General features: G+C 39.6%; 2 protein-coding genes across 6 annotated transcripts in view; both read left to right on the forward strand.

Annotated features, from left to right (window-relative positions):
* The window catches only part of SMIM8 (small integral membrane protein 8), an 18326-nt gene extending 15972 nt beyond the window's left edge, over positions 1 to 2354 (forward strand). For 2 of the 3 annotated variants that reach the window (XM_054686829.2, XM_063812539.1), the window contains one exon: positions 1147 to 1801. In XM_054686829.2, coding sequence (XP_054542804.1) covers positions 1147 to 1305 — 159 coding nt within the window. In that variant the 3' untranslated portion in view covers positions 1306 to 1801. Of the gene's footprint in view, positions 1 to 1146; positions 1802 to 2253 lie in introns of those variants that run through there. The other variant, XR_002944256.3, reaches the window with a different exon arrangement.
* Positions 2264 to 26500, forward strand: C6H6orf163 (chromosome 6 C6orf163 homolog). 3 transcript variants are annotated; one of them, XM_063812537.1, is made up of 7 exons: positions 2264 to 2373; positions 5567 to 5649; positions 6118 to 6288; positions 9858 to 9952; positions 11435 to 11542; positions 17337 to 17539; positions 25998 to 26500. In XM_063812537.1, exons 3-7 carry the CDS (start codon positions 6141 to 6143, stop codon positions 26431 to 26433), a joined length of 990 nt encoding a protein of 329 aa, XP_063668607.1. In that variant the 5' UTR covers positions 2264 to 2373; positions 5567 to 5649; positions 6118 to 6140; the 3' UTR covers positions 26434 to 26500. The 3 variants fall into 3 exon arrangements, with proteins under 3 accessions (XP_063668607.1, XP_001153975.5, XP_063668608.1); XM_001153975.7 differs by lacking the exons at positions 2264 to 2373; positions 5567 to 5649 and having other exon boundaries at positions 5829 to 6288; XM_063812538.1 differs by lacking the exons at positions 2264 to 2373; positions 5567 to 5649; positions 11435 to 11542 and having other exon boundaries at positions 5838 to 6288.
* Positions 26501 to 26680: the final 180 nt, after the last annotated feature.

Here is a 26680-nt window from a genome sequence, read left to right on the forward strand (position 1 = left end):
TACTTTGGGAGGCTGAGGTAGAGGGATCTCTTGAGGCCAGGAGTTCAACATACTGAGACTCTGTCTCTACAAAAAAATTTAAAATTAGTCTGGCCACAGTGGCTCACGCCGAGGTGGGCGGATCACTTGAAGTCAGGAGTTTGAAACCAGCTGGCCAACATGGTGAAACCCTGTATTTATTAAAAATACAAAAAAATTAGCCAAGCATGGTGTGCACAACTGTAGTCCCAGCTTGGGAGGCTGAGGCAGGAAAATCGCTTGAGCCCAGGAGTTTGAGACTGCAGTGAGCTATGATTGCACCACTGCACTCCAGCCTGGGCAACAGAATGAAATCCTGTCTCTTAACAACAACAACAAAACACAGCGTGTGTGTGTGTGTGTGTGAAATCCTGTCTCTTAACCTCTTAACAACAACAAAACACAGTGTGTGTGTGTGTGTGTGAAATCCTGTCTCTTAACCTCTTAACAACAAAACACAGCGTGTGTGTGTGTGTTTTAACCTGAAAGCATCACTTTGCCTCTTAGGGTCTTGGATTGTCCAAGAGTAAATCAAGGTTAAAAGCATAATAGCTGTTCCCATCACTAAATTTCTTGAGGTAATGGAGTAGTTTCCCAGCGAAGAGTGTATACATCATCATCATTTCTGTGCCTAATATATAAAAGGTTTTTTGCCAGTTATTCATGACTTGGGCAAGAAGAATAGCATGTCTAGGTCATTCCTCACTTCCTAATAAAATGAACTGATTTGAGGTTTGCAAATGGAGAGACTTGGGCCCAGGACCCAGGAAGTTAAGCAGCTCCTCCACTTCACACAGATAACATTGAAAACTCCGGGTGCCGACCAGTTTTCCTGCCCCACTCCTTTCCCAGCTGTCACTTTCCTGAGAGTAGAGGTCTGAGATGTCCAGGGTGTAGATGGGAGAAAGCCTGGAGAGGAGAAGCAAGAGTCTTCTATAATCTCTAGATAATCAGTAGCTTAGCTAATTGAATAAAGAACTGAATAAATGATTTTAATTGAAATATTGCCATGGTAATGCTAGTGTTGTAATAAAGATGTGGCATGTCAGGAGGAAAGTGCAACCGATATTTGGGTCTCCTCAAATTGTTAGTCTTACTAAAGCTTTATAATTTTTTTTTCTTTGACAGAACAAACCTGTAATGGCTTTCGGATTGGTAACTCTTTCACTTTGCGTGGCATATATTGGTTATCTACATGCAACACAAGAGAATAAAAAGGACCTCTATGAAGCTATTGATAGTGAGGGGCACAGTTATATGAGGCGGAAAACATCCAAATGGGATTAGTAGTGCTGGTTAGTGCAGATGGACCTTTATTAAAGGTTCTGAAATCTTCAAATGAAAGACCTTGTGAGTGTACAGTATCGTGTTTCTTGTTCTAGAACATGCTAATGAAGAGAGAAGATAGCAGTTGCAACCAGACAACTGTCGTAAATTTTGTCCTTTCACAGCTGCAGCCATTATCTCATTCTTTTTCCACAGAGTGAGCGTCATAATATTTTTCTTTCCTTACCTCTTATAAAAGTGCCATGAGAATGGAAGTTGTTTTTGTTAATTATTAAATTCTGTATAATAAAAGTACCCATGCTGTTAAATTTGCATGATGTTTTAAATATTTTAAGATGAATTATGCCGGTGCAGCTGTCGTGAAAGTTTACTTCTGTTTTGCTACTTGCAAAGGAAATGTTCATGTTCTCCCTGGCATAGAACCTGTATTTTTAAAGAAAGATAAATAGAAATTTTAAGGCCTGAAGTCAATATTAAAAATATGAGATATGAGAAACTGAGTTGGCTCTGACAAGTAGTTTTTATAATGTCACAAATGGTTCATATATTTCAGTTTCCATTTTAGCTATTTTTGGGACAGAATTTTATTTTAATGGAAAAGATCCTTCCACTCAGCTACTAAAATAAGGATTAAGAATATCCCAGAGTAATTGGAGTTTTTCTTGAAAAAAAAAAAAAGTATGTTTTACTGAGGTATGATGATTTTGACTACAACTAAATGTTATCTATTTTAGTGTTTATGTTAATTAATGTTAATTAATTTTGTTTATGTTAATTTATGTTAATTAATGTTACTGTAATGTTATAAACATAAGGCCAAGTGTTCTTATAGTTATTTAAAAACTACAACTACTCAATGGATAAGGAATAGATAAGGTCTCCTTATTGTACCTTTTTTTCTTTTGAAGTTTATATGCCAGCAGGCCTTTTTGTTTTTTTCCTTTTCAGAATGTTTCTTATTCTCTGAAGCATCAGCATTTTGAAGTGTCTTTTATGGAAGTGGGTACAGAAATGGGGGTAAAAATGAGTGTAAACAAAGCCCAGCCCTACGGTCAGCACCCACTGGAGGTGAGAAGCAGAATGGCCTTGGTTGTCCTGGCACCTGGCCCAGGGGCCTAGGACAGAGGTCAAGGCTAGGCCCCTGTGTCTGGCCAGATTCTGCCTTATAGAATTCAAATCTTTCTTACAAGGGTTCTGGACCTGTTTCATTTCTAGATATATACCTAATTCTCCAAATCATTGTCATTGGGCCTCAGTAGTAAATCTCACCTCTGAAGTCTTGCTTCAGTCGCTATTAATATTACCAAGTAATAATAACAGCACAGGCAGAGTTTATCATAATGTTATTTTTAATTTGTCATACTTTATTATGGTTTTGTAAGGTACATGAAAATGTAATTATGTGTGATTTGTAGGTATTAAAGAACTTAGCTAATTGAATTTACATGGAACTAAATAAAATCTTTACTACTGAGCCCCAAATATTTATTTGCTATGCCTGTCTGTATAATGTACTTCATATAGTTTAAAATGCACTTCAGTGATACAAAATCCCTTTTAAAGACTCTTTTGTTTTTGTTTTCCCTGTGTATTTTGGCTATCACAAAACTAGGGTTCTTCTGTTTTTAACTTATGCATTTAATGACACATTGCCATCTTTTAGAATTTTTTTACTATTCAACAGAATAAGCTGATGTTTGGTGGCAGAGGAGTTATTAGTTGTGTGAACTGTCAAGAGATTGCAGTGCAGGAGGGCAACAGAAACTGTACAAGGTGCAGACTTGAGTCATGTAAGATCTATGTGAATGAACCAAAGTAACTAGAGTCAGTCAAGCACAAAGCTGTGAAAAGTAGTGTGTGGAAAGAATCATACTGAATTTTAGGAACAAGTACCTGACTATGATACTTTTACAGAGTGGCTACAAGTTGTAGGACAGTCTTTGTGTGTGCTGAGTGTCAACAGCTGCCTGGCTATGTGTTGATGTTTTCATCCTTTCTTTGTTGAATGAGGGTATAACCATCAAAAATAAAATACCTTTCAAATAGTCCAAAGATTCTGAACATTGAACTTCACCTGATCCAATCCTGTCAGTTTATGGTTAAGACAATAGGCTGAGAATGGCTAAGAGATTTACCAAAGATCATGGAAATTCTCAGTCAGGAGTAGAACCTGTATCTTCTTGCTCTAAAGTCTAGGGATCTTTTCACCATACTATACCACCTTCTATGTGTAAATGTGCACATAATAATAAAGCAGCCACATTAGCCCTTAAAAATAAGAAGTTTAGATCTTAAGTAGAGAAACACTCCTGTACTTTAAAACAGAATTATGTAAAGGACTGTTAACTGCCAGCTCCCTCACAAGACCATCAGAACAACCTGATGATCAAACAAAACTAAGCTTATTAAATCTACTGCACTAAGGGGAAATACCACTTTTACAAAGTTAGCTGTATTTAAGAATGGGATGGTCAGGGGAAGATGTTAAAGTGTTTTGGAAGTCTGAGTTCAAGTGATTAAAGAAGGGTCTTTCAATGCAGGAATCTGGATGAGAATGGGCAAGGTACCTGACGTAACAGATTAGATCTTGAAGCAAGTCTTGATTAGTAAACTGTTGTTCAATAAATGTTAAGTGAACTCTTTGCCCAGGGGAGTAGTCTAATATTCTGATGGAAGAGCTGTTTGCCTAGATCAGCAAGCTGTCCAATTGATAAATTGTTTTTCAAGGATTTCCTAAGGCAAACACTGAAAGTATTTATTGGTTTTACAGCCTTATCTTCCATAGGAGGCCCAACTCTTCCAATTTGCCAGACACTAAGGAAGTTCAGGACTTTCAGTTTTAAAACAGGGACAGTCCCAGGCAAATCAAGGCCAGTTAGTTATCCTTCCATCTGGGCAAGAATTTCTAGTAACAGATAGGAAAGTCATTGGCACAAGTAGCCTCAGTTCTCAATCCAGATAATTAACTGTGTGGATGCAGTAATCCCCATTCTTCATACTAATTCATCTCTTTGTTTTTAATTCCTCTCCAAGTCCCAGTTAACCCTTTTCTTGAAGTCAAATCTGGCACAATTTGGTAGTTACTTAAGGTCATCAGCCAGTTATCAGGCCGTATGTGTTAATATAAATTATAGAGTAACTTGTGGTACACTTAGCTCAGGGCCCTATGGGCGTCCTGTTGTTGAAATTAATTTCACTGATGGCATTCACTTATTATAAAATAGTCCTGCCAAGTAGATGCAGCATATGACATTGTCAGGCAATTTTTAAAAATTCAGTTACTTGGTATAATCAGTTGCACAGATTTTTGTGATAGGTGGAATTTCTATGGCTGTTTATCTAAAATTATAGGAACAAATTAGTTAACCATGTGATTTTTAAAACCAGGCTTAGTAATTTTGAATGCTGACTTAATGAAAGTAATTTCTTCTTCAAGATACCATGATATTTCCCAGTTTTATTACCATGGCACCAACACATCACGTTTATTAAAAACCTAAAAGAAATTAAGCTACCTCCATTGCTGGCCTTAAAAGAAATTAATTCTTTAAAAACCAATTTAAAACAAAGTGTGGTAGGCTGACTAATGCTCTCCTTCCCTGCAAAAATGTCCAGATCCTAATCTCTGGAACCTGTAAATATGTTACTTTATATGGCAAAAGGGACTTTACAGATATGGGTAAGTTTAGGATTTTGAGATGGGGAGATTATCCTGGATTATCTAGATGGGGCTGGTGTAATCACCAAGGTCCTTAAAGCACGGCAGAAGATCAGAGGAAGAGACAATGTCACTATGGAAGCACTGGGGGAAAAGGCTATATGATGCAAGGCCATGACCCCAAGGAATATGGATGGCCTTTAGAAGCTAGAAAAGGCAAGCAAACACATTCTCCTCTCAAGCCTGCAGAAGGAACCAGCCCTTCTAACAACTTGATTTTAGCCCCTAAGACTCATTTTAGACTTCTGATCTCCAGAAATGCAAGAGGATAAATTTGTGTTACATTTAAGCTATGAAGTTTGTGTAGTTTGTCACAGTGGTGCTATGGTTTGAATATTTGTCCCCTGCAAAACTCATGTTGAACTTTAATCCCCAATGTGGTAGTATTGAGAAGTGGGGCCTTTAAGGGGTGAGTGAATTCATTCATGGGTTAAGGGATTGATGGATTATCATGGGAGGAGAACTGGTGGTTTTATAAGAAGAGGAAGAGAGGCTAGCATGTGAGCTCAGCCCCTGGCCATGTCATACCCTATACCACCTCAGGAATCTTCAGCGAGTTCCCACCATCAAGAAGATTCTTACCTGATGCAACTCCTGCACCTTGGACTTCTCAGCCTCCATAAACTGTAAGAAATAATTTCATTTTCTTTATAAGCTATCCAGTTTCAGGTATTCTATTATAAGCAACAGAAAACAGAGTAAGACAGCAACAATAGGAAACTAATATAGAAAGTATCAGGAAAATGAATGGCTGTATCATGCTCCCTTTTGTCATTATTTGAAGTTGCTTTTATGAGCAAAGCTTGTCTTACCTAGCAACAGTTGCCAAGTAAGTTAACAACTTAATGCTAGAGTCTGGGAAGGAGCAACTGCTTAAATCTTCCCAAATCTGGTGCCCATACCTTCTGTGGCAGGGGCTTTTAGCACCATTCTTTAATGTTAGACACATAACCACTACCTAATCATGTGAACCATTTAATCCTTACCAGCCTCTAGCATTATCCTAAAACCTGAACCTCTTCCAGCTTTCTTAAACTTTCAGCTTTTCTTGAAACGACTTTTTCTGATTCTAAGATTATTTTAACTGTAAATAGGAGAAGACATCTGAAATTTAACTATGATCAGAAATTCAGATTACAAAAACTTTGTTTGCTGTGCTGTTTGTAATAAAATAATTCCAGCAGCCCCTTTTGGAAAAACCTTCAAACGGATCCATGAATACAAGCCACTTAAGACACGCTTTTACACTCACAAAGACATTCTAGGTAAGTGACTTTATCGTTTTCCTTTGTTCTAATGCTTCATAGCCTTATGTGTCATTCTTTCTGTTACATTGACTTTTATCAGCTTTTTTCTCTTCAGAGTTGCTTGTCCCTACAGGGATATTTGAGGAGAATATGGGTTGGAATACAGCTTCTCCACTTACAGTTGTATGTATTGGGCAGGGTATTTAGCCTCTCAATCTGTTTCCTTATGTGGAAATAAATATACTAATACCTATCTTACTGGTTGTTATGAGACTTTAATGAAGTATTTGTATCTGTTATAAATCCTGGCACATAATAGTAAATGTGAGTTCATTTTGCCCTTGGCCATACTTGAGCACCTTTCAGTATGTGTAGGAGAGGAAATATTATCTCTAAATAATACCCTAATTGGATGGGCACAGTGGCTCACACCTGTAATCCCAGCACTTTGGGTGGTCGAGGTGGGCAGATCACTTGAGGCCAAGAGTTCAAGACCAGCCTGGCCAACATGGCAAAACCCCGTCTCTACTAAAAAAATTTAAGCAGGCATGGTGGCATGCGCCTGTAATCCCAGCTACTCGGGAGGCTGAGGTAAGAAAATTGCTTGAACCCAGGAGGTGGAGGTTGCAGTGAGCTGAGATCGTGCTACTGCACTCTAGCCTGGGTGACAGAGCGAGACTCTGCCTCAAAAAAAAAAAAAAAAAAAAAAATTTTAAAGTACCCTAATAAATGGGTAAAAGAAACTATATAACCTTTAAATAGTAGCTGGTGGCATAAAAGTAGATACATATAGATAACATGAGGACGTTTACTGTACATATGTATGTATATATAATAAGCAAATCAAATTGTACTATAGGTTTCCATCTCTCTTTTATCCCCATAAGAGTTTTCAGTCTGACCTTGAGCCTTGTAGGTATTTTCCTAAGAACTCTCACAATACTTCTCTGATCCTCTCTTCCTTTAAAATGGTAAACTAAGGGTGATTTCATTTCACTCCTGATATTTGAAAATATAAGAAGCTGGAGAGCAGAGGTGTTTGGAAAAAAAAACTAAAATGTAGGGGGAGATCAAATTGGAATCATCTTCTAAAAACATCAATTCCAAAATTGTTTCTTAGCATTTAGTAAGTGCTTAGTATGAATGATTCATTATTATCTCTAAAGTGACTTTTCATACCCAGGACAGTCTATCTCCATTCTTAGATATACCTTAATGATTGATTCCTTATGCCTTATGGAATATCTAACCCAAACCTTAAGTGGATAAGTTAAATCTATTGTTAGAAATTAATCTTTTCTATTCAGTGACCTTTGTCATTGAACTGTTTTAAGTTAAAAAAAAAAAGAAAGTCGAAATTCTCTGTTCTTTATAAGCATTTTGAAATGTCCGTGGAAGAGCTAGTGAGTATTTCATAGGACGATAGTTCTCAATCCTGGCAGTGCACTATATAGAACTTTGAAAAAAAATATTAATACAGATATCCAAACACAGACCCACTGGATTTAATACTAATCTAACACAGAGCCACTAAATTAGGACCTCTACGGTCAGGACTAAGCATGTGTATTTTTTCCTTCACGTTTAAATAACCTTTTTTATTTCAAGATAGTTTAAGACTCACAAGTTGCAAAATAGATCAGAGTTCCCCTGTACCCTTCATCCAGCTTCCATTGATATCTTACATAATCCTGGCACTTTGTCAAAGCCGGAACACTGGCATTGAAACAATACTATTAACTCAGGTACAGACCTTATGTACACTTTTTTCCCCCGGCATATAGTTTTATGAAATTTATCATGTGTGTATATTAATGTACCATCACCACAATCACAACATGGAGCTGTTCCATCACCACAAAGGAACTCCCTCGTGTTACCCCTTAGCTGTCACTCTCTTCTCCCCAAACTTGAACCCCTGACAACCACTAATCTGTTCTCTATCACTATAATTTTATCACTGAGAATGCTATCTAAAGAATCATAGATTATGTAACCCATTGAGATTGGCTTTCTTCACTCAGCACAATGCCCTTGAGATTCATCCAAGTTGTTTATCAATAGTTTGTTCCTTTTACAGTACGTGCATTTTTAAAAAAAGCTTTGCAGGGATCCTGTTGTACAATCACGGTTGAGAACAACTAATAAAACCAATGGGATTTAAACATAAAAGAGGATAGTGGTAGCCTACACTTGTATCACATTCTTATGAAGTTCAATACGTTGATGGTCCATGCTTAGTCACATTTTGTCCTAGAAAATCTTTTCTAATTATTTCTACACAATGTTGGGCTTTTGCAGTATGTGTCCATCTCCACCGTAATATATGCTGCCCTGTGTTTTTAAGATTCGCTGATGAACTAGTAGGAGACTCTGTGCCGCCAAACATATACTTTTAATTGCTAGTGACAGAAACATAACTCAGAATAGACTGCATGAAATGGAATTTCTTGACTCTTTTAACAGAGAAACCCAAGGGAAATCTGGCATCAAGGCTTTCAATCTGTCCATGCTTACCCTTTTAGTGAGTTGGCTTAATGGTTTACTGCTGCAGCTAGACTTACTCCGGCAGCTGGGAAAGGAGGAATGTGGATCCAGATAGCTCTAAGAATCTATTACCTTCAGCTTAGAAATCCCAGAGGAAGACCAGGCATGGTGGCTCACGCCTGTAATCCTAGCACTTTGGGAGGCCAAAGTGGGCAGATCACTTGAGGTCAGGAGTTTGAGACCAGCCTGACCAACATGATGAAAGCCTGTTTCTACTAAAAATACAAAAATTAGTCAGGCATGGTGGTGGGCGCCTGTAATTCCAGCTACTCGGGAGGCTGAGGCAGGAGAATCACTTGAAACGGGAGGCGGAGGTTGCAGTGAGCCGAAATGGCGACACTGCACTGCAGGCTGGGCTACAAAGCAAGACTCCCTCTCAAAAAAAAAAGAGAAATCCCAGTGGAAAAAGACCTGGCTGTCTGATATTGCGTGGTCCTCTAACCTCTCTGGACTTTTATTACCTTGTCTGGGTAGAGAGGATATTATTATGGGAATGTTATTATTTGGAAATCAAATTAGATCATTGACAGAAAAATAGTAAACTTCTACCCCTTAGCTCACTCCATACTGAAGCAGTTAAACCCACAAAGAATCACACGCTAAAGAAAGGCATGTAATGTGTTGAAGGCACTCCACTTCCCTTCTCCTGATGCTAGCCCCAGCACCCAAATAGGAACAGGGAGAGAGAGAGCTGTATAATGTGCTAAGACCTCTTGAATATTCACTCATCATTCTACTTTGGGTGTACAAAATATGTCCCTTTCTTCAGGGCATTTATTTCACCTCCCCCGTTGTCTGCTGTGTGGACTGGGTGTGATGAGGGGAATGACCAACTCTATCCAGGCCTGACAGTGCTGTGAATTCCCTCCTAATCAGAGAAAATCTTAGTCTTTCAATGGGTATCTTTGAAATATATATACTGGCATCTCCTAAAAGGACGTGTCACCTAAATAGCCCTCATAAATAACTAGATAATGGTGGAAAGGAAAGCCAGGAAGCCGTCAGTGGAGGTTTGTGACCATTGCTCTTCAAATACACAGATATTGGGGCAAATATTCTGAAAAAAGAAGAGCAGTTTCAAGAAGATATACTCAGAGAACACATTGCGAAAGCAGAAGCTGAAGTATGGGCTCAGGTAAAAGTAGTTACATGTCAACCTAAAGTCCATCTTTACCGTTCTTTCACATTTTGGATTTGTCTGAAACAATTGTATAGTGTAGTAGTCAGAACTGACTGAATCCTGGCTAGCTGTGGGACATTGGGCAAGTTGTACAACCTCTGTAGTCTTGGTTTCTTCATTGTAAAAAAGTAATAATAGTACCCATTCTGTGGGATAGTTGGGAGGGTTCAGTGAAATAATATGCCTGGCACACAGTAGGTGCTTAGTAAGAAGCCGGCATCATCAGGAGCTTCCTTCCTTCTCAGCTGCCCTCTCTGTATGGAGGACTCCTGCTCCCTTTATTTTGATTTGATTGAAACCAAAACTAAAAAGAAAAAAAAAATGTCTAAGAAAACTCCTTGTTGATAGTTGTTTCTTATGGCCTAACATTTAATGTATAGACCATCCATTTGTGGAGCATGTAACACTCCTGTTTCCTCAAATGCTTCATTATGGCCTACTCCCCTTTTCCTCCCCTCTCTCCCAAATCCTTGATACCTCGTCGATATGACTGCTGAGCACTATAAGGGCAATTTGAATATCGGGGCTCACAGTGGGATCCAAGGCATCAAACTGAAGCAAAGCCTCAGTCCTGTAGCCCTACTTCTTCCAATCATAGAATGACATCAATAACTTCCCATAAAAGAATTACAGCTCCTTGAGAGCAGAACCACAGTGCTTAGAAAAATGTTTGTCAGTTTGTTTATAAAATAGACATTATAGCAAATAGCATTGCTCAGTATTCATGCCAGCAAAAGCTTGCTATGAAAATATTTTGAACATACATAATGCTCCAGTTCTTCATGAATACTCCAGTTCTGTATACCCCAGATTTTGATTTATCTCAAAATCTTTGTAGTCATCTATTTTTATTAGTGGTAAAATTCAAACTGATTGTGAACCATCAATTATACATCCTAATACAAGGTGATGCTTTTGTAAATAGTCTACAATTTGAAAGTAAGTTGGTCTAGTGTTCTGTGTATTCTTTTCAAATAGAGTTAAAGTTCTTTCTGAAGACTGAATGCGGGGGACCTGGATGGTACTCTGCCTCTTTACTCAGCTCCTTCTAGCTTTGTGCGTCTTTTCATTTCACTGTGTTTTCCAGATTTTCCACAATGCACATATGTTACTTTGAGAGTCAATCAAGCAAGAAATAAAGTGCCAAAGAGAAAAGGCAACCCAGCAGCCTACATACAGTAAAGCTGCCTTGCCTTTAGCGATTCCAAAAACAGCAAGGCTAGCTCTGGATTGGGATGCATTAGAGCATCTCTGGCTAAGGCAGACAGTTTGCTATGGGAGGTTTGAGATGGGAATGGGGCAAGAAATTAGGGACTCCATGGTTGTTGCTAATTTTCAGTAAACTTGAAAACCTGATTTACCAACATCCTAAATAAGCCAAGTTTCCTTGTGCTTATTCTGATACATTAATAGATAAATGGACTCTTTCTTTCAAAGGCTAATGAACGTCAAAAACAAGCAGTGGAGAAAGCACTTGAAGAAGCAAATGACAGACACAAAATTGAAATTCAGATTTTGAAAGAGGAACATCAGAAAGATTTACAGGTTTTTATAGTGGCTTATTTGTTGTCTTTTAAAAGTAATTACATTAGTAAAAAGAAAAGTTGGCAAGGGAATGAGAAAAAAATAATAAGGAAATCTAGACTGGTGTTTCATGGCCATTAGCTGGGATCCCCTGGGAGGTTCTCAGAAGAGATGCTGAGCTCTCTAGAGCAGTGATGAATAAGTGAAGAAGAACTCCATAGCTTACTTCCCAAGGGAAGCTTTGCCTGACCAACCTTGCCTTGCCACCCACACACTGTCCATGACACCCTGATCTTTTTCATAGCAGTCTTCACCATTGTAATTAAATAAATGATTGTGTGGTTAGTTGTTGAGTGTCTGACTCCCCCACATGACTGCAGCTTTCAGCAGGGGTGTCTGTCTCATCACTGGACTAGCCCTGGTGCCCAGCACAATTCCCTGACTTAGTAGGTGCTCAAATAGTTGAACAAGTGAAGCAGGCTGTTCTCCTCCTTCTCTGATTGCATCCTTTTTTCTAAATTTTGCATTTACTGTACTGCCAAGAGGGACATCTGAGCTGTCCCTCAATAATTTAATGCAGGGCCAGATGTCACAGATGAAGGTTACTAACCTGTAGCCTGTTCAAGTACATGACTCTAGGTAACTTACAAACTTTCAGGTGGAGACCCTAGGATTCATTGTTAGTTCAGTACCTTGATTACAAAATCTGCTCAAAGGAAAATGTTACAGAACTATTTTCACATTTTGGTCAAGGGAGGGACAGGACAGGATAAGGTACAGGTATGACAATACACGGGCAGAAGCTGGAGGAAAGTGACAGAGGTCCGGACCCAGGTTTGGCCTAACTTAGGAACAGTAATGAGCAGTTCAGGGACTGCAGGCCAATTTATTCGTTGTTGCAACAATGAGCACCTACCGTATATTAGATCTGTACCAGGTGAGATAAAATCAACTGTCTTTACCCAGAGAGGACTTGCTGTTAGGAAGGGGAGCTCCTCCCCATGGGTCCTGAAGGCTAGCAGGATGCTCCCTGCTTCGCTCCAGTGGCCTACCTCAGCCAGGGTTGGTATGGTGTCTGAGGGGTTGGCTGTGGTGGCCCATTGCCCATTCCCCATTTCAGTTCAAAATGTGAAGAGCATTTATAGCATGTCTTAGGCAGGCCTGCTCTTCAGCTGCTATGTACAAGTATGGCCATACTGGCAATTAAAGTATTAAAATACTTCTCTATCAGTTGATAAATAGTTACCCGCTAAGCCCTCTATCACCTTGGTCACCCTGGTTGCTTCCCCAGCAGACTCCTGGACCTCTCCCAATCCAGCAATTTAAAAGGATAACTCATGGCTTGGCAAGGGGCTCTAGTTCCCTGCTATAATGCTGCAGCCAGAGGCCATTCAGATAGGTGGGCCCTACTGTGCTGGTTGATACACATTTTGAATGTCCTTCCTGGCATTAGGTTGTAAAGACATAAGGAAGATGTGATTCCTGTTTCAAGGTTCACATGCTAGTCTTTCTTTAAATAATGTTATTGTACCCCACGCAGCCTTTGAGTGGAGTTGAGGTACTTAGTGCATCAGTAGAAAGAAGCCCTATTTAAAGGTAAATAGTTAAAGGGGGATCGACCTTCCTGAAATATTTGTCCGGGGGTTGAGAATTTACATTTATACCACCATTTCAGATATTTTTTATTTATGAAGGAATGATTTGTCTAAGAGTAGTGTGTGGGGTTATTTCAACCTGTTATATCTGTAGGATACCAAGATACAGACATCAGTACTACTTCTCAGGGCTTGTCTGTGAACCACTTGCATCAGAATCTATTCACTTGGGGTCCTGACATACAGATTCCTGGGCCTCATTCTGACCTGCAGACTCCATCAGCATCCCAAGTGATTCTCACACATATTAAAGTTTGAGATTACCAATGTATAGCAGAAAACCAAGTTCCTCTAGAACCAAATATTAAATTCTGATGTGTCAAGACCACCAGGTATTACTCTTACGTGATGTTAAGAGTTTGGTGTGTCTCAAATGCATGCTGTTAGATAAAATTTCTAGATCTTGTTTGATGGATAGGTAATCTTTTGAAAAGGTGTTTATATTATTGAAAGACAATAATATCAAAAAGTAAATGAGAAGATGAAAGCTAAAGAAAAAATAAATGAAAAACTAGAGTAGAAAATATAGTAAAGTCATAGGTAAATTTAAAACTTAAAAATGTATATATGCCATGATGCCCTGTGCAATTATCACTGATTGGGCCTTGAGCTTTCTGGCAGCCAATGCAAAGAGGGAAATGTTGTGACTCACCATGCCCGTAAGGTACAGGCAAATTAGGCACTTGAGAGGCTCAGATATTCCTAGTTATGAAACCTCAGAGCAATATCTCCTGAGGGGGACATTATGTAAAAATGCCTGTCAAACATCTGTACAGTTAACATGATGGAGTCCATGAATCTGTTTCTTACAATATCTCAAAATGTGGGGTGACTCACTCAAGATGCATTTCAGTAAAAGCAATTTATTTCAATGTAAGGTCTCCTTACATTAAATAAGAACATTGACAAACAGCAGGTTACTTAATTATTTTTGGAGCTTTAAATATGTATTCCACATGCTATGTGAGGCAGTAAATGAATTTTGGTTTTATTAAATCATTACATAAAAGAGGGACTGAGTTCAATTATCTGAATTCCTAGTTAGTAATTAGGAATCAGATAATTTCTAATTATCTGAATACCTACTTCACAACCCAGCCAAAATAAAGGGCTGGAATGTCATTTTTAAATTCTATGATTCAATAATTTATTGTACATTTAAAAATGACTGAAAGAGTGTAATTGGATTGTTTGTAACACAAAGAAAGGATAAATTCTTGAGGTGAGGGATATTCCATTTACCCTTGTGTGATTATTACACATTGTATGCCTATATCAAAATACCTCATGCACCACAAAAATTGAAAATTAAAAAAAAAAACAACACAATCACTTTGTGCCAAAAAAATTCAGGCATACAACAGTCTTACACCACCCTATTGACACTGGCTTTTTTTCCTTCTTCAATAGATGTTTGCAAGAGTTCCATTAAATACATTTCATTCTGAAAAAAAATATTGATTCATATAGGAATATATTATGGTAGTACTTCACCTGTCTTAACCACCACCCAGCAGTCTGAATTACTGAGAATGTACTTGAAAACCCAGAAGTAAGTTAAAATATCCCCCTAAGGAGTTAAATAAAGGCCTCTGACTACAAGAGAATAACTCAGGCTTATTACACACAGCAGAACCTCTTCACCCCCACTCAGATGTCATTATGCTTATTTGGCAACCTAAACCCAACAGACTTAGATGCTTGATTTTTATTTTGTTTTCTTTTCTTTTGAAATGGAGTCTCTCTGTAGCCCAGGCAGGAGTGCAGTGGTGTGATCTTGGCTCATTGCAACCTCTGCCTCCTGAGTTCAAGTGATTCTCCTGCCTCAGCCTCCCAAGTAGCTGGGATTACAAGTGTGCACCACCACACCCAGTTAATTTTGTATTTTTAATAGAGACAGGGTTTTGCCATGTTGGCCTGGCAGCCAGGCTGGTCTCGAACTCCTGGCCTCAAATCATCTGCCCTCCTCAACCTCCCAAAGTGCTGGGATTATAGGCATGAGCCACCACACCCAGCAGGGTTGCTTGATTTTTCAATTTGGAAATAGATTAAATATTGGAAAGTAAAAATAACAAAAAGGGGCTCACAGATAGAAGCTACAGCAGCATCCTCAGCCTGATGGCAAGTAATTTTCTTGTTCTTTGAAGAAAAGAAGAAATTTGATTTGATACCTACAAAGAGCAAAGATTAAATTTCAAAAAGCAAAGTAATCTGGAGTCATTTATGACAGATACAAGTGGCTCTATGAACTTCAACAATTATTAAATGCCACATGAAGTTTTTGGCCCAGTACAATCATTCATCTTTGTCTACCAAGCCTGGATCATTAAGAAAGTGTTAGATTGTTTCAAAATGTTCTTTTTATGGTGTTAAAGACATTTAGAAACATTTCCATTCAAAATATTCTTTTGTCAAAAAAATTTTAGTGATTTAAGAGACAAAGCCTTCTGCAGTGTAGGAAACCCAGCTAGCATTTCTAAATGGCCAATGTTTTCCTAAAAAGATTTTCTAAATACATGAACTGAGGCCACTTGGAGAGATTCTTAAAGTCGATTTCTGGTGTCTGTTTCATTTTTTAACTTTTCACCCTTGAAGTAGCCAAAGTGAGAAGTTGAGAACTTTTTCTCATGAAAAAGCTGAAAGGTTTGTCTTAACAAATATTTTAATTGTTGAAATAATCTTCTAAGAAGCTGAAGCAATTTCAGTTTCCCTTATAATTTAGAGTTCTCTTGACTTTCTCTCAGCTTCAGCTGAGGATTCTCTCTGGACGCTGTAAACAGAGCTGGCTCTCTCAGGGGCTCCCATAGAAATGGTGCTAAAGGGAGTTGAGCAATCTTCAGCCAGGAGAACTCTTACTGGTTTTATTCCTTTCTATTCTGGGTAAGATTTCATTTAAAGAAGGGATTCTGCAGCTATTGAAAAAGAAAGAAAACCCACTGTACTATATCTTACAAGACTGTACAATTGATGAATCTCTTGAAAGACTCCAGCATCACAGCCAGGAATGAAGTGAGAAACTGGCAGTCAGCAATCCTGGCTTCTATCCCTAGTTCTTCCATTGATGTGCTATATGAAATAACTTAATTTCTCTATGTTCTTTTGATGTCTTCCCAAATAGAGATAAACATTTACCTTTGGGCCGGGCATGGTGGCTCATGCCTGTAATTCCAGCACTTTGGGAGGTCAAGGTGGGCAGATCACTTGAGCCCAGAAATTGAAGACAAGCCTAGGCAACATGGTGAAACCCTATTTCGACAAAAAATACAAAAATTAGCCAGGCATGGTGGCAAGTGTCTGTCGTCTCAGCTACATGGGAGGCTGAGGTGGGAGGACTGCCTGAGCCTGGGAGGTGGAGGCTGAAGTGAGCTGTGATTGTGCCATTGCACCCCAGCCTGGGCAACAGAATGAGAACCTGTCTCAAAAAAAAACAGTTACCTTTAAATGAAAGTTTTAAAATACCTGGACAGAATGAATTGCTCCTCCTCTTTATAATGTTATATTTCTACATATTGTTATATTTCTGTAACTGTATTGCACAGTTAGTTTGTTGGCCTCCTTCACTAGACAGTGAATCCCTTGAGGACTAAGATCCCCACCTTCTTGTATATGTAGCTTCTGGGCCTCGGACTGCCAGGCACACTGTGGATTTCCAAAATGGTGACAGGGTTTTCCTTGAGCACAATTTGTGGCTCTGTTTTCCACAGGTCTTGGTTTGACTAGTGGTTCCTCTCCTTAGGTTCCCTCCTACCCAGGAGACACGAGGCATAGTAATTATTTCTGCCATTTTCCAGGACTGGCTTACTAAAGCAGAATTGCATTATGTAATTATATATAATGATAATATGATACTAGAATATTTAGACAATCAAGAAAAAAGACCTTTAACCCTACCCCTCTAACCCAACTATTTTCTTTTTTCCATATTCCCTTTCAATATTATCTACGTAGATATTTATGCTACATAGTTTGTACATTTTTGGTTCACCTAACATCATATAAATAAAAGTTTTCCATATCATACACACTCTTCTTTTAAATCATCAGTGTTAACAGGTACACTTGCTAGCAGATAGATAAAACTATGGTTTAAATAGCCTCCTAATGTGCAGTTTTAAACATCAAGTCTGTAATAGCTAAACCTAGTTTTGCCATTGCTTCAGGAAGTGACAGCTAAAACTAAGACAGAGATGTATCAAAACATGGATGACGAAATGAAGAGAGAGCACTTGGCTGCAGAACAGCGCATGGTCCACAGAATCCAAAGGATTATGATGGAATGCCACAGAGAGAAGGTCGAAGCTGTGGAGAAAGCCAGGGCTGAAGAAAGACACATTGCCCAGGAAGCAATCCAGGCCCAGAAAAGGTATTCCAGAGAACTCATTTACAAATTAGTAACTTTATCAAAATCAACCTGGAGAAACAGATAAGATTACAGTACGTAGGTAGATATTGCCCAGTTTTTGTGTTTTTACATTTTTATTATGGAAAATACCAAACATAGGGAACAATTTATATTGTAGAGTATGTGTGTGGTTTAAAGAAAAATAATAACATAAATACTCAAAAACCTACCACCCAGCTTAAGGGATTGAAAATTGCTGTTTTCTAAAGTTCTCGTGTGTTCTTCCTCAATCATATCTTCTTCCTGTCCCTGCTTGAAAGATAGCTACTCTCTAAATATGGTATTTTTCATTCTGTATCACCAGTTTTAAGAAGCCAAGGACAGGAATCAAGAAACAGTTTCCCATAAACACATCATTAAAATCAATCTTCACATTCTCTAGCCTAGATCATACACTATTGTGTTTGTGTTACTTTTTGGTCTTTTTCTTATTATGCAAGTAATATATGTTGCAAAAGAAGTTGACATTATGGAAATATATAGAGCAAAAATTGCAAGTCCTGATGCATTGCTTCCCCTACACCCTCCCTGCCTCCCAGAGACAGTTATTTTAATCAATAGAGTCTATATCCTTCCATGCCCTTTTGATGTGTTTACAGCCATATGTATGTGCATAATCACAGATCAGATCATACATATATATATTTTAAGAAAACCAAGGTAACTATTTCTATATATGTAATGATTCTTTGCTGGAACAGGACAGCAGTTAGGAGCTCAGGGATTGTCAGGTGCAAGAGAAAAACCATAATTTCCAGATTTTTTTTACCAGGTCATTTACCTGCCCATGATCACTGATTTATAGCAGCAGAGCTGAGACTGAGACCTCCCTATTTGGCCTCCTAGTCTGTGACTGGCCCCTTTTGCTTTGCTGCTTGAGTTAACAAACAGATCCATTTCTATGTAATTAATGGGTAAAATCTTTTTCATTAGAACTCTTTAGAACAGGGACACAGGTAAGATCCTGGAAGAGGTACAGATAAATGAGAATGAGAGCTGCAGCTGTGACAGTTTAACTGGTACCTCTCTTCCTGCATAGACTGCAGGTCATTGTGGAGGTAGAAGAGGAAGATGAGAGGGAATACCAGGAGGGGGTTAGGGAATGAGTCATGGCCCAATGCACTGGAAGGTGGATCCTCTTTTCTTTTCTCTCCTGCCAGCCATCTGCAGGAGCTCTGTCTCACCTGTGGGAGCCTCTGGGTCCCCTCCTCACACACACTTGCGTGAGGGTCTCCTCCCTCTCTTGCTAGATTGTTTTTGCACCCCCTCCAGCCCTTTCCTCTGTGAGGTTTGATGGAAGGTTTTCGATGTCTGCCTTTTATTGAATCTGTAGACTAGGATTAAGGAACTGCCATGTGTACTGTTAAAATATATCCAGCTAGAATGCCCATTTTATTTATTGATGTTTCCCAAGTGCCTGGAAGAAAGTCTGGCACATGGTAGGCATTCTTGAAATATTTATTGAACAAATGGTTTAAATTTCTTCCAATTAGTCGAAGCCACTCTTCAGCACACCTGATCTTATTTCTAGAAAATACTAGATTCCTCTGTTCTTTAGAGAATTTGCAGAAACTAATATATGGAGAGAGACCACTGTTGAGAATTCTATGCAGATTTTTTATTTTACTATAAACTTTCATCAAGACTTAAGGATTCAGAACATTTATATATCATGAGAAATTTGTTAACTATACAGAAAACCATTTTGTGGATTGAGGTGATTAGATTCTAAACAGATTGCCCAGGAGACACTGGACTCTTTCTCTTAAAGTTAAAAAAAAAAAAAAGGCCAGGGGCGGTGGTTCACGCCTGTAATCCCAGCATTTTGGGAGGCTAAGGCAGGCGGATCACGAGGTCAGGAGATCGAGACCATCCTGGCTAACAAGGTGAAACGCCGTCTCTACTAAAAATACAAAAAATTAGCCAGGCATGGTGGCGGGCGCCTGCAGTCTCAGCTACTCGGGAGACTGAGGCAGAAGAATGGCGTGAACCTGGGAGGCGGAGCTTGCAGTGAGCCGAGATCATGCCACTGCACTCCAGCCTGGGCGACAGAGCGAGACTTGTCTCAAAAAAAAAAAAAAAAAAATCTCTGTTTGTAAAGGTTCTAATTGTTTTCTAGCCCAAGGCAAGGCATGAATGAAGTGACCACTCAGGATTTTTTGTGGTCATGGCTGTAATTCCTACTGACAGCTTCCCTTATTCAATTCCCAGCACATGCAAGGCCTTTTGTATACTCCTTGCATCTGGGTGTCCCTTCCTAGGAGATTGTATCATCCTACATATCTTCAGGCAAAGACCCTGGAGGGTTAAGGCCTTAAAGGGAAACTAAGCAAACTGCCAAAGGTCACAGAGGAAAGAGGTGACAGGGCCTGATTTGAACCCTGGCCTTTATGATGCCAAAGCTTATGACCTTCCATTATGTTACCTGCTTTACAGGTAGAGAAGCTATGTGAGTTTTCTAGAGGGTTTGTTCACTTCACCAGAGCTCATCAAGTACCTTCTGTGGATGTGGCACAAATTAAGGGCCCTTCCTCAACATTGTGTAAAATCACTAGAGCATGGCTGCCCCCAACAAGCAAGGCTGGATGGACTGGTACAAATAGCACATAGGTGCTGCAAGAGTTCAAAGTCCTGGAAAGATCAAGCAGTATGGGTGGGGTATGTAGTGAGGTAGGTTTTTTGGAGGAAGTTAGTCGTGGGTTGGGCCATAGAGAGAAGGTAAGAGGTCCCACTTGTGAGAGAGGCAAACGAATGAGAACCGAATGCGCAAAGCCATGGAAGGAGAAAGTATGATGTATAATGAGGCAGAGCCAAGGGGAGGTTCAAGAGTGTTAACAACCCGGGGATAGAAATGCACTGCTGAATGCTGGCATCTGGAGATGTCCCTCACCTGCCTAACTTCTGAAATGCCTGCAGTCTCCTGCCAGACCAGAGAGCCAGGGGTTCCCCATGTCCCAGGTGGAAAATCAGAACATAGGTCATGGGTAAACACAGTGGTTGTACCTGATTGAAATAGTGCTAACAGTCCTATAGTTCTAATGAAAAGTAGATTAATAGCTTATTTACAGACTAACCAGGCAAAGGATCAATTGCTACTATGGATTTTCCGTAGTTTATTTTTTCCCTATTAGTTAAGATTGAGTTGTTAGATATCAGATTATGTTTTTATTTAGTAAGTTGTTTTCATTCTCCAAGAGTCTGTTTTATAAAATATCAGACTGAATCCTATAAATTGGGACACACACTACAACTATTTTGAAAATAGTTACTTTTCTGGCCAGTGCCACCCTGAAATACGGTGTGTATTTCAAAATTACAAGTGTACAGCCTCATAAAGATAGAGATGCCAGAAGAACCTCACTGCTCACAGAAAGCATAGACATTCACTTCACATCAGAATGGGCATTGGGGGTTATGGAACTGGACGTGTCATTCCTTCTGCCAGATGCCAGCCAGTCATCGGTGAGCCTCCTTGATGTCACTGGTTGAGGTGGTTGGTCCAAATGCTGAACACCTCTACTTGTCATGTTCTTCCTAATGTGGATCCAAAAACTCTGGGCCTTACCTTTACCCTTGGCTTCTGGCCCTGCTCCTCCTCTGTGCGTGGTGATCCTTCAAATGTTTGAGGAGAGAGATTATGTCCAAGATTTAATTTGAAGAAGGGAAGGAAAAACCAAAAAGTACTAATACCTAGTTCTTTCACAGTTCTTTCTCATATGATAAGCTTTCTAGGCCCTCTTTCGATAAAAAAATACAGGTAGACTAATTTATGTACATTGAAAAACATTTTACACATATCCCAAGAATTGGCTATTTTCCTATGGCAAATATTTCGCTTATGTTAAGAATCCTTTTTAAGCATGAATTTTTTTTTTTTTTTTTTGAGAGAGTCTTGCTTTGTTGCCTAGGCTGGAGTGCAGTGATGCGATTTCTGCTCACTGCAGCCTCCACCTTCCAGGTTCAAGCAATTTTCCTGCCTCAGCCTCCCGGGTAGCTGGGATTGCAGGTACTCACCACCATGCCCAGCTAATTTTTGTATTTTTAGTAGAGATGGGGCGTCTCCATGTTGGCCAAGCTGGTCTTGAACTCCTGACTTCAAGTGATCCACTTGCTTCTGCCTCCCAAAGTCCTGGGATTACAGGTGTGAGCCACCACGCCCAGCCTCATTAATTCTTTTAAGCTTTTGTAATGTTCCAATATAGCTGCTTTAAACTTTAGTGTTATTCAGCACAACATGTATTAGAGAGAGCTTCGTCTGTATTACCCACTTATTCATTCATACATATATTGATTGCCTGTTGTATCCACAACGGGCACCACACTAGGCAGGGGAGATACAAAGATAAATGGGCATTGCAGGTCACACCCTCAACGCACTGCACCCCACCCCACTCTTGGCTTCAATTCCACAACTTCAGGGAACTCATCAGAATGAAAGGATCAAATATTCAAGCACTAAGGCAGGCTGGGAAAAGTGGGGCTAGGCGCAGTGGCTCATGCTTGTAATCCCAGCACTTTGGGAGGCTGAGGTAGGAGGATCACTTGAGTCCAGCCTGGCCAACATGGCAAAACCCTGTCTCTACAAAAAATACAAAAATTAGCTGGGCATGGTCGCACATGCCTGTAGTCTCAGCTATTCCAGAGGCTGAGGTGGGAGGATTGCTTGAGCCCAGGAGGCAGAGTTTGCATGAGCCAAGATGGTGCTGCTGCACTCCAGCCTGCGCAACAGAGTGGGACCCTGTTTAAAACCAAAAAAAAGAAAGAAAAGCTGGAAAGATTTTTTAAAGTACCAGATTCTGTTAGCAGTAAGAGATTTTGATATCAGGGAGTCTGAAAGGGACTGTCATTGAGGGTGGGAGCTGACGTCATCCAAGGTATACATTATTGGATCACTTTTACCTGAGCTCAATTCTGGTAGAGCCTTCCAGTTAGCCCATAAATGAAACCTCCCATTTGGGTGAGAGGAAAGTCAGCCCCACCTGGCAGGAAACTCATGCCTGCTTATGTCAGAGGACACAGGGAGCACAGCTTCCTCCTTGGAGATTGGTCCCTGGTCATCACCCTGACAGTCTCATCAACAGCCTGAGGATGTTATCAGACATCAGACTAAATCCTAAGAATGTGTGTCGATGCACACTGCCCACTCTATACACAGCATCACTTCTATTAATGGAACCTCCATTCTCCTGTGACCCAGGTTGAAAATCAGCAAGTTGGTTTTGATTCCTCTTTTTCCCACTTCCCCCATATGCTTGCAGTCACAGATTCTGGCAGCTATGACTTTTTAATATTTCCTAGGCTTAACCCATTCTCTCCCTCTTCCCAACCCTCTCTTTTGTCATTAGTTCAGACCCTCATTATTGCACCTCAAGGATATTATGAAATGATACAATTGGTCTCTCTAGCTCACCCCACTAAGATTCAGTTCACTCACTGTTACCTGAATAACAAGTCTAAAATGTTATTTTTACTGTGCTACCCTCCTGACGAAAAATGTATAGTGCCCACTCATGAGCTTGAAGCAGGTAATGATTAAGGGCAGGAACTCCCCAGCCTGCTCAGTTGTGTGACATTGAACAACAACTCACTCTTCTCTAAGCCTCCATTTCTCACCTGTTACAAGGGAATAGTCACAGGTTATAAGTAAAAATAGGTCAGGCACGGTGGCTCACACCTGTAATCCCAGCAATTTGGGAGACCAAGGCGGGTGGATCACTTAACGTTAGGAGTTCAAGACCAGCCTGGCCAACATAGTGAAACCCTGCCTCTACTAAAAATACAAAAATTAGCCATGTGTGGTGGTGCACACTTGTAATCCCAGATACTTGGGAGGCTGAGGTAGAAGGATCACTTGAACCTGGGAGGCGGAGGTTGCAGTGAGCCAAGATGGTGCCACTGCACTCCAGCCTGGACAACAGAGCAAGATTCATCTGTAAATAAGTAAATAAAGTATCAGCTTCAATGGGTTATTGTGAAAATTAAATGAGATATCGTGCATGTAAAATGCTTACCACAGTTCCTGCAATACAGTAAGTACTCAATAATCATTACCCCTGTTATTAATATTGGAAATAGCTTAGTTGGTGGGAAAAGGAAGAAGAGAAATAGTATAGTGGCTACGGAGGCTAAAGAAAGATGTGATTTACTTCAAGACTAGGGAAGTCTGTCAGGTTTGAAAGTCAAGTGGAAAGACTCAGAGAAGATGAGAGAATTGCATCTTGGAGGATGGAATTTAGGAGATAGGGCCAGTGGTAAATCTTGGAAAGCCTGTATTAGACTGGGAGGCAGAGGGGGATGATTTTTATTAACAGCCATACATTTGAGATCTTAAAACCTCAAATCTTTGAGGTTCTGCTCAAACTATGTTAACTGCAGAAATCCACTGGAAATGTATCACAGTGGCTAAGAGCTTTTGCCCTGGTCTCAGACTGCCTGAGTTGTGTTGCAGATTTTGCCTCTTTAACTTATTAAACAAACTTAGTCCAATTACTTAACCTCCCTGAGCCCAGTGTCTTCTTCATAAAAAGAGCACAGTGATGGAACCACACTACAGAATTGTTTTTGAGGATTCATTGAATTAATGTATGCATAGAATGCTCATTAACCTGCTTGGACATGGTAAGAGGTCAACATGGTTGGCTGCTATGAATTTTATATAATACCCTACATTATAGCCAGAAGTATATTAATCATTTAGCAGTGCTTCTGAATATGTGGTCCAGAGACCCTTCAAGGTCCCTGAGACTCTTTAAAGAGGCAGTCCATGACATTAAAACTATTTTCTTTTTTTTTTTCCAAAAATTTTTTAAAATTATTATTATACTTAAAGTTTTAGGGTACATGTGCACAATGTGCAGGTTTGTTACATATGTATACATGTGCCATGCTGGTGTGCTGCACCCATTAACTCATCATTTAGCATTAGGTATATCTCCTAAAGCTATCCCTTCCCGCTCCCCGCACCCCACAACAGTCCCCAGAGTGTGATGTTCCCCTTCCTGTGTCCATGTGTTCTCATTGTTCAATTCCCACCTATGAGTGAGAATATGCAGTGTTTGGTTTTTTGTTCTTGCAATAGTTTACTGAGAATGATGATTTCCAATTTCATCCATGTCCCTACAAAGACATGAACTCATCCTTTTTTATGGCTGCATAGTATTCCATGGTGTATATGTGCCACATTTTCTTAATCCAATCTATCATTGTTGGACATTTGGGTTGGTTCCAAGTCTTTGCTATTGTGAATAGTGCCGCAATAAACATACGTGTGCATGTGTCTTTATAGCAGCATAACACTAAGACTTTATTTGCCTTTTTCACTCTTAGTCTCCTATGAATATAAAATGGTGTTCTCCAGGGGTTTTGTGATGTGTAATATCACAATAAATTGAAACAGTATGAAAATTCAGCTTTTTACTAATAAGCCAGAGATTAAAGAGTTGTGCAAAAAAAAAAATTAGGCTGGGTGCAGTGGCTCATACCTGTAATCCCAGCACTTTGGGAGGCCAAGGCGGGTGGATCACTTGAGGTCAAGAGTTTGAGATCAGCCTGGCCAACATGGTAAAATCCCATCTCTACTAAAAAATACAAAAATTAGCTGGGTGTAGTGGTGCACACCTGTAATCCCAGCTACTCTGGAGGCTGAGGCATGTGAATCACTTGAACCTGGGAGCTGGAGGTTGCAGTAAGCCAGGGTCAGGCCATTGCACTCTAGCCTGGGTGACGGCAAGACACTGTCTCAAAAAAAAAAGTTAAATTATACCATTCTTCTCATGAAATATTTCATTGTTTGGGAAAATGTTTTTCATAAGAGATTTTTAATATTTTAAAAATGTCTCCCTTTTAGTTTATATAACTGTTAATGTCAATGCCTATAACTCATATAAACAAAAGCTCTTTGGCTTCCTCGATAATTTTGAGACTGTAAAGAGCTCCCGAGACCAAAAAGCTTGAGGTGACTGTCATAGAGTATTGCTCAGATAAAATCAAGATTAAAGCTAAATCTATCCTGTGAGTATAAGGATTTTTCATCTCTGGCTAAAGGTCAGCAGCTGGATTAATACAAAGAAATACTTTCTCTACAGAGTTTGGAACTCTGACCCTTATCTCCTCATTTTTAAGCACAATGCATGTATATTTTCCTGAAAAAGGTGATCTCAGGTTCCTAAAGTTGCCGTTAGATGTTAGACTAGTGGCCTCACCCTAGCCCACAGCAGGGAAGTACATAGGAAGCCTCCCTGCTCTGAAAATGTGTTTTGTTTGATAACAGCTAATGCAATCCAAAAGCTCATCCATATCAGCCTGTCTCAGGCTGGTGGCTCATCTCAACAATTGCTCATTCATCTGCGTTTAAAGATGAAATTATTTTGTTTTTAGTGGCCAATCCATCTAAATTATAAATCCATATTATCTTTTGTAGCAAAGCCGTGGAGGAAATTGTGAATACTGGTGTCACAGTTATTAAGGATGAGAAGACCAGTGTGGCCCGACTGATGAGGGAAAAAGAACATGAAATGAACATCCTCTATGGCATAGCTCAGAGGCAGAGGCAAGAAGAGGTACAGGAAGTGCTTCAAGAAGCAGAGAAAACACATCAGGCCACTCTTGGCAATATGATGGATAAACTGGCTAACACCCAGGGGGAGCTGCTGTCTATAGCAAAACAACTGGGAATCATGACAAATTGGAAAGATTTCCTAGAGGAGGAATTACAGGAAACCAGGATGGCATTTCAAAAATACATCAATTATACCTTTCCTAAGCTTTCACCAGGACATGCAGATTTTATTCTGCCAGAAAGAAAGAAAACACCTTCTAATCTTGTTATTAAGGAGAACAAAACAACTCTTGATTAGAAGTCTTCAGTTGGAATTTCACTACAAAAGACATCATTCCAGACTAAATAAATGTACTCAAAAACCATGTATTGATTCCCCAGCCTTGTGCAGGGTACTATTGGGCTATAAGAATTTTCATGGAAAACCAAAATATTAAAAAGCACATTCCAGATTATATTGAGCCAAGTCTGAGAAGAAAAAATAGTGAGAGGGAGCAAACTGATTAAGACGGGAAAGGTTTCTTGGATGAAGCCTAAACACACTT

Source organism: Pan troglodytes, chromosome 5 (genome assembly GCF_028858775.2).
Source record: "Pan troglodytes isolate AG18354 chromosome 5, NHGRI_mPanTro3-v2.0_pri, whole genome shotgun sequence".
NCBI lineage: Eukaryota > Metazoa > Chordata > Mammalia > Primates > Hominidae > Pan > Pan troglodytes.

Bases quoted from the DNA above. Each gene is read 5' to 3' on its own strand.
- C6H6orf163 (XM_063812537.1), top strand. From the start codon at position 6,141: ATGATCAGAAATTCAGATTACAAAAACTTTGTTTGCTGTGCTGTTTGT. The intron at 9,953-11,434 runs GTAAAAGTAGTT...TTTCTTTCAAAG, and splicing joins AAGCTGAAGTATGGGCTCAG to GCTAATGAACGTCAAAAACA. The intron at 17,540-25,997 runs GTATTCCAGAGA...TATCTTTTGTAG, and splicing joins GCAATCCAGGCCCAGAAAAG to CAAAGCCGTGGAGGAAATTG.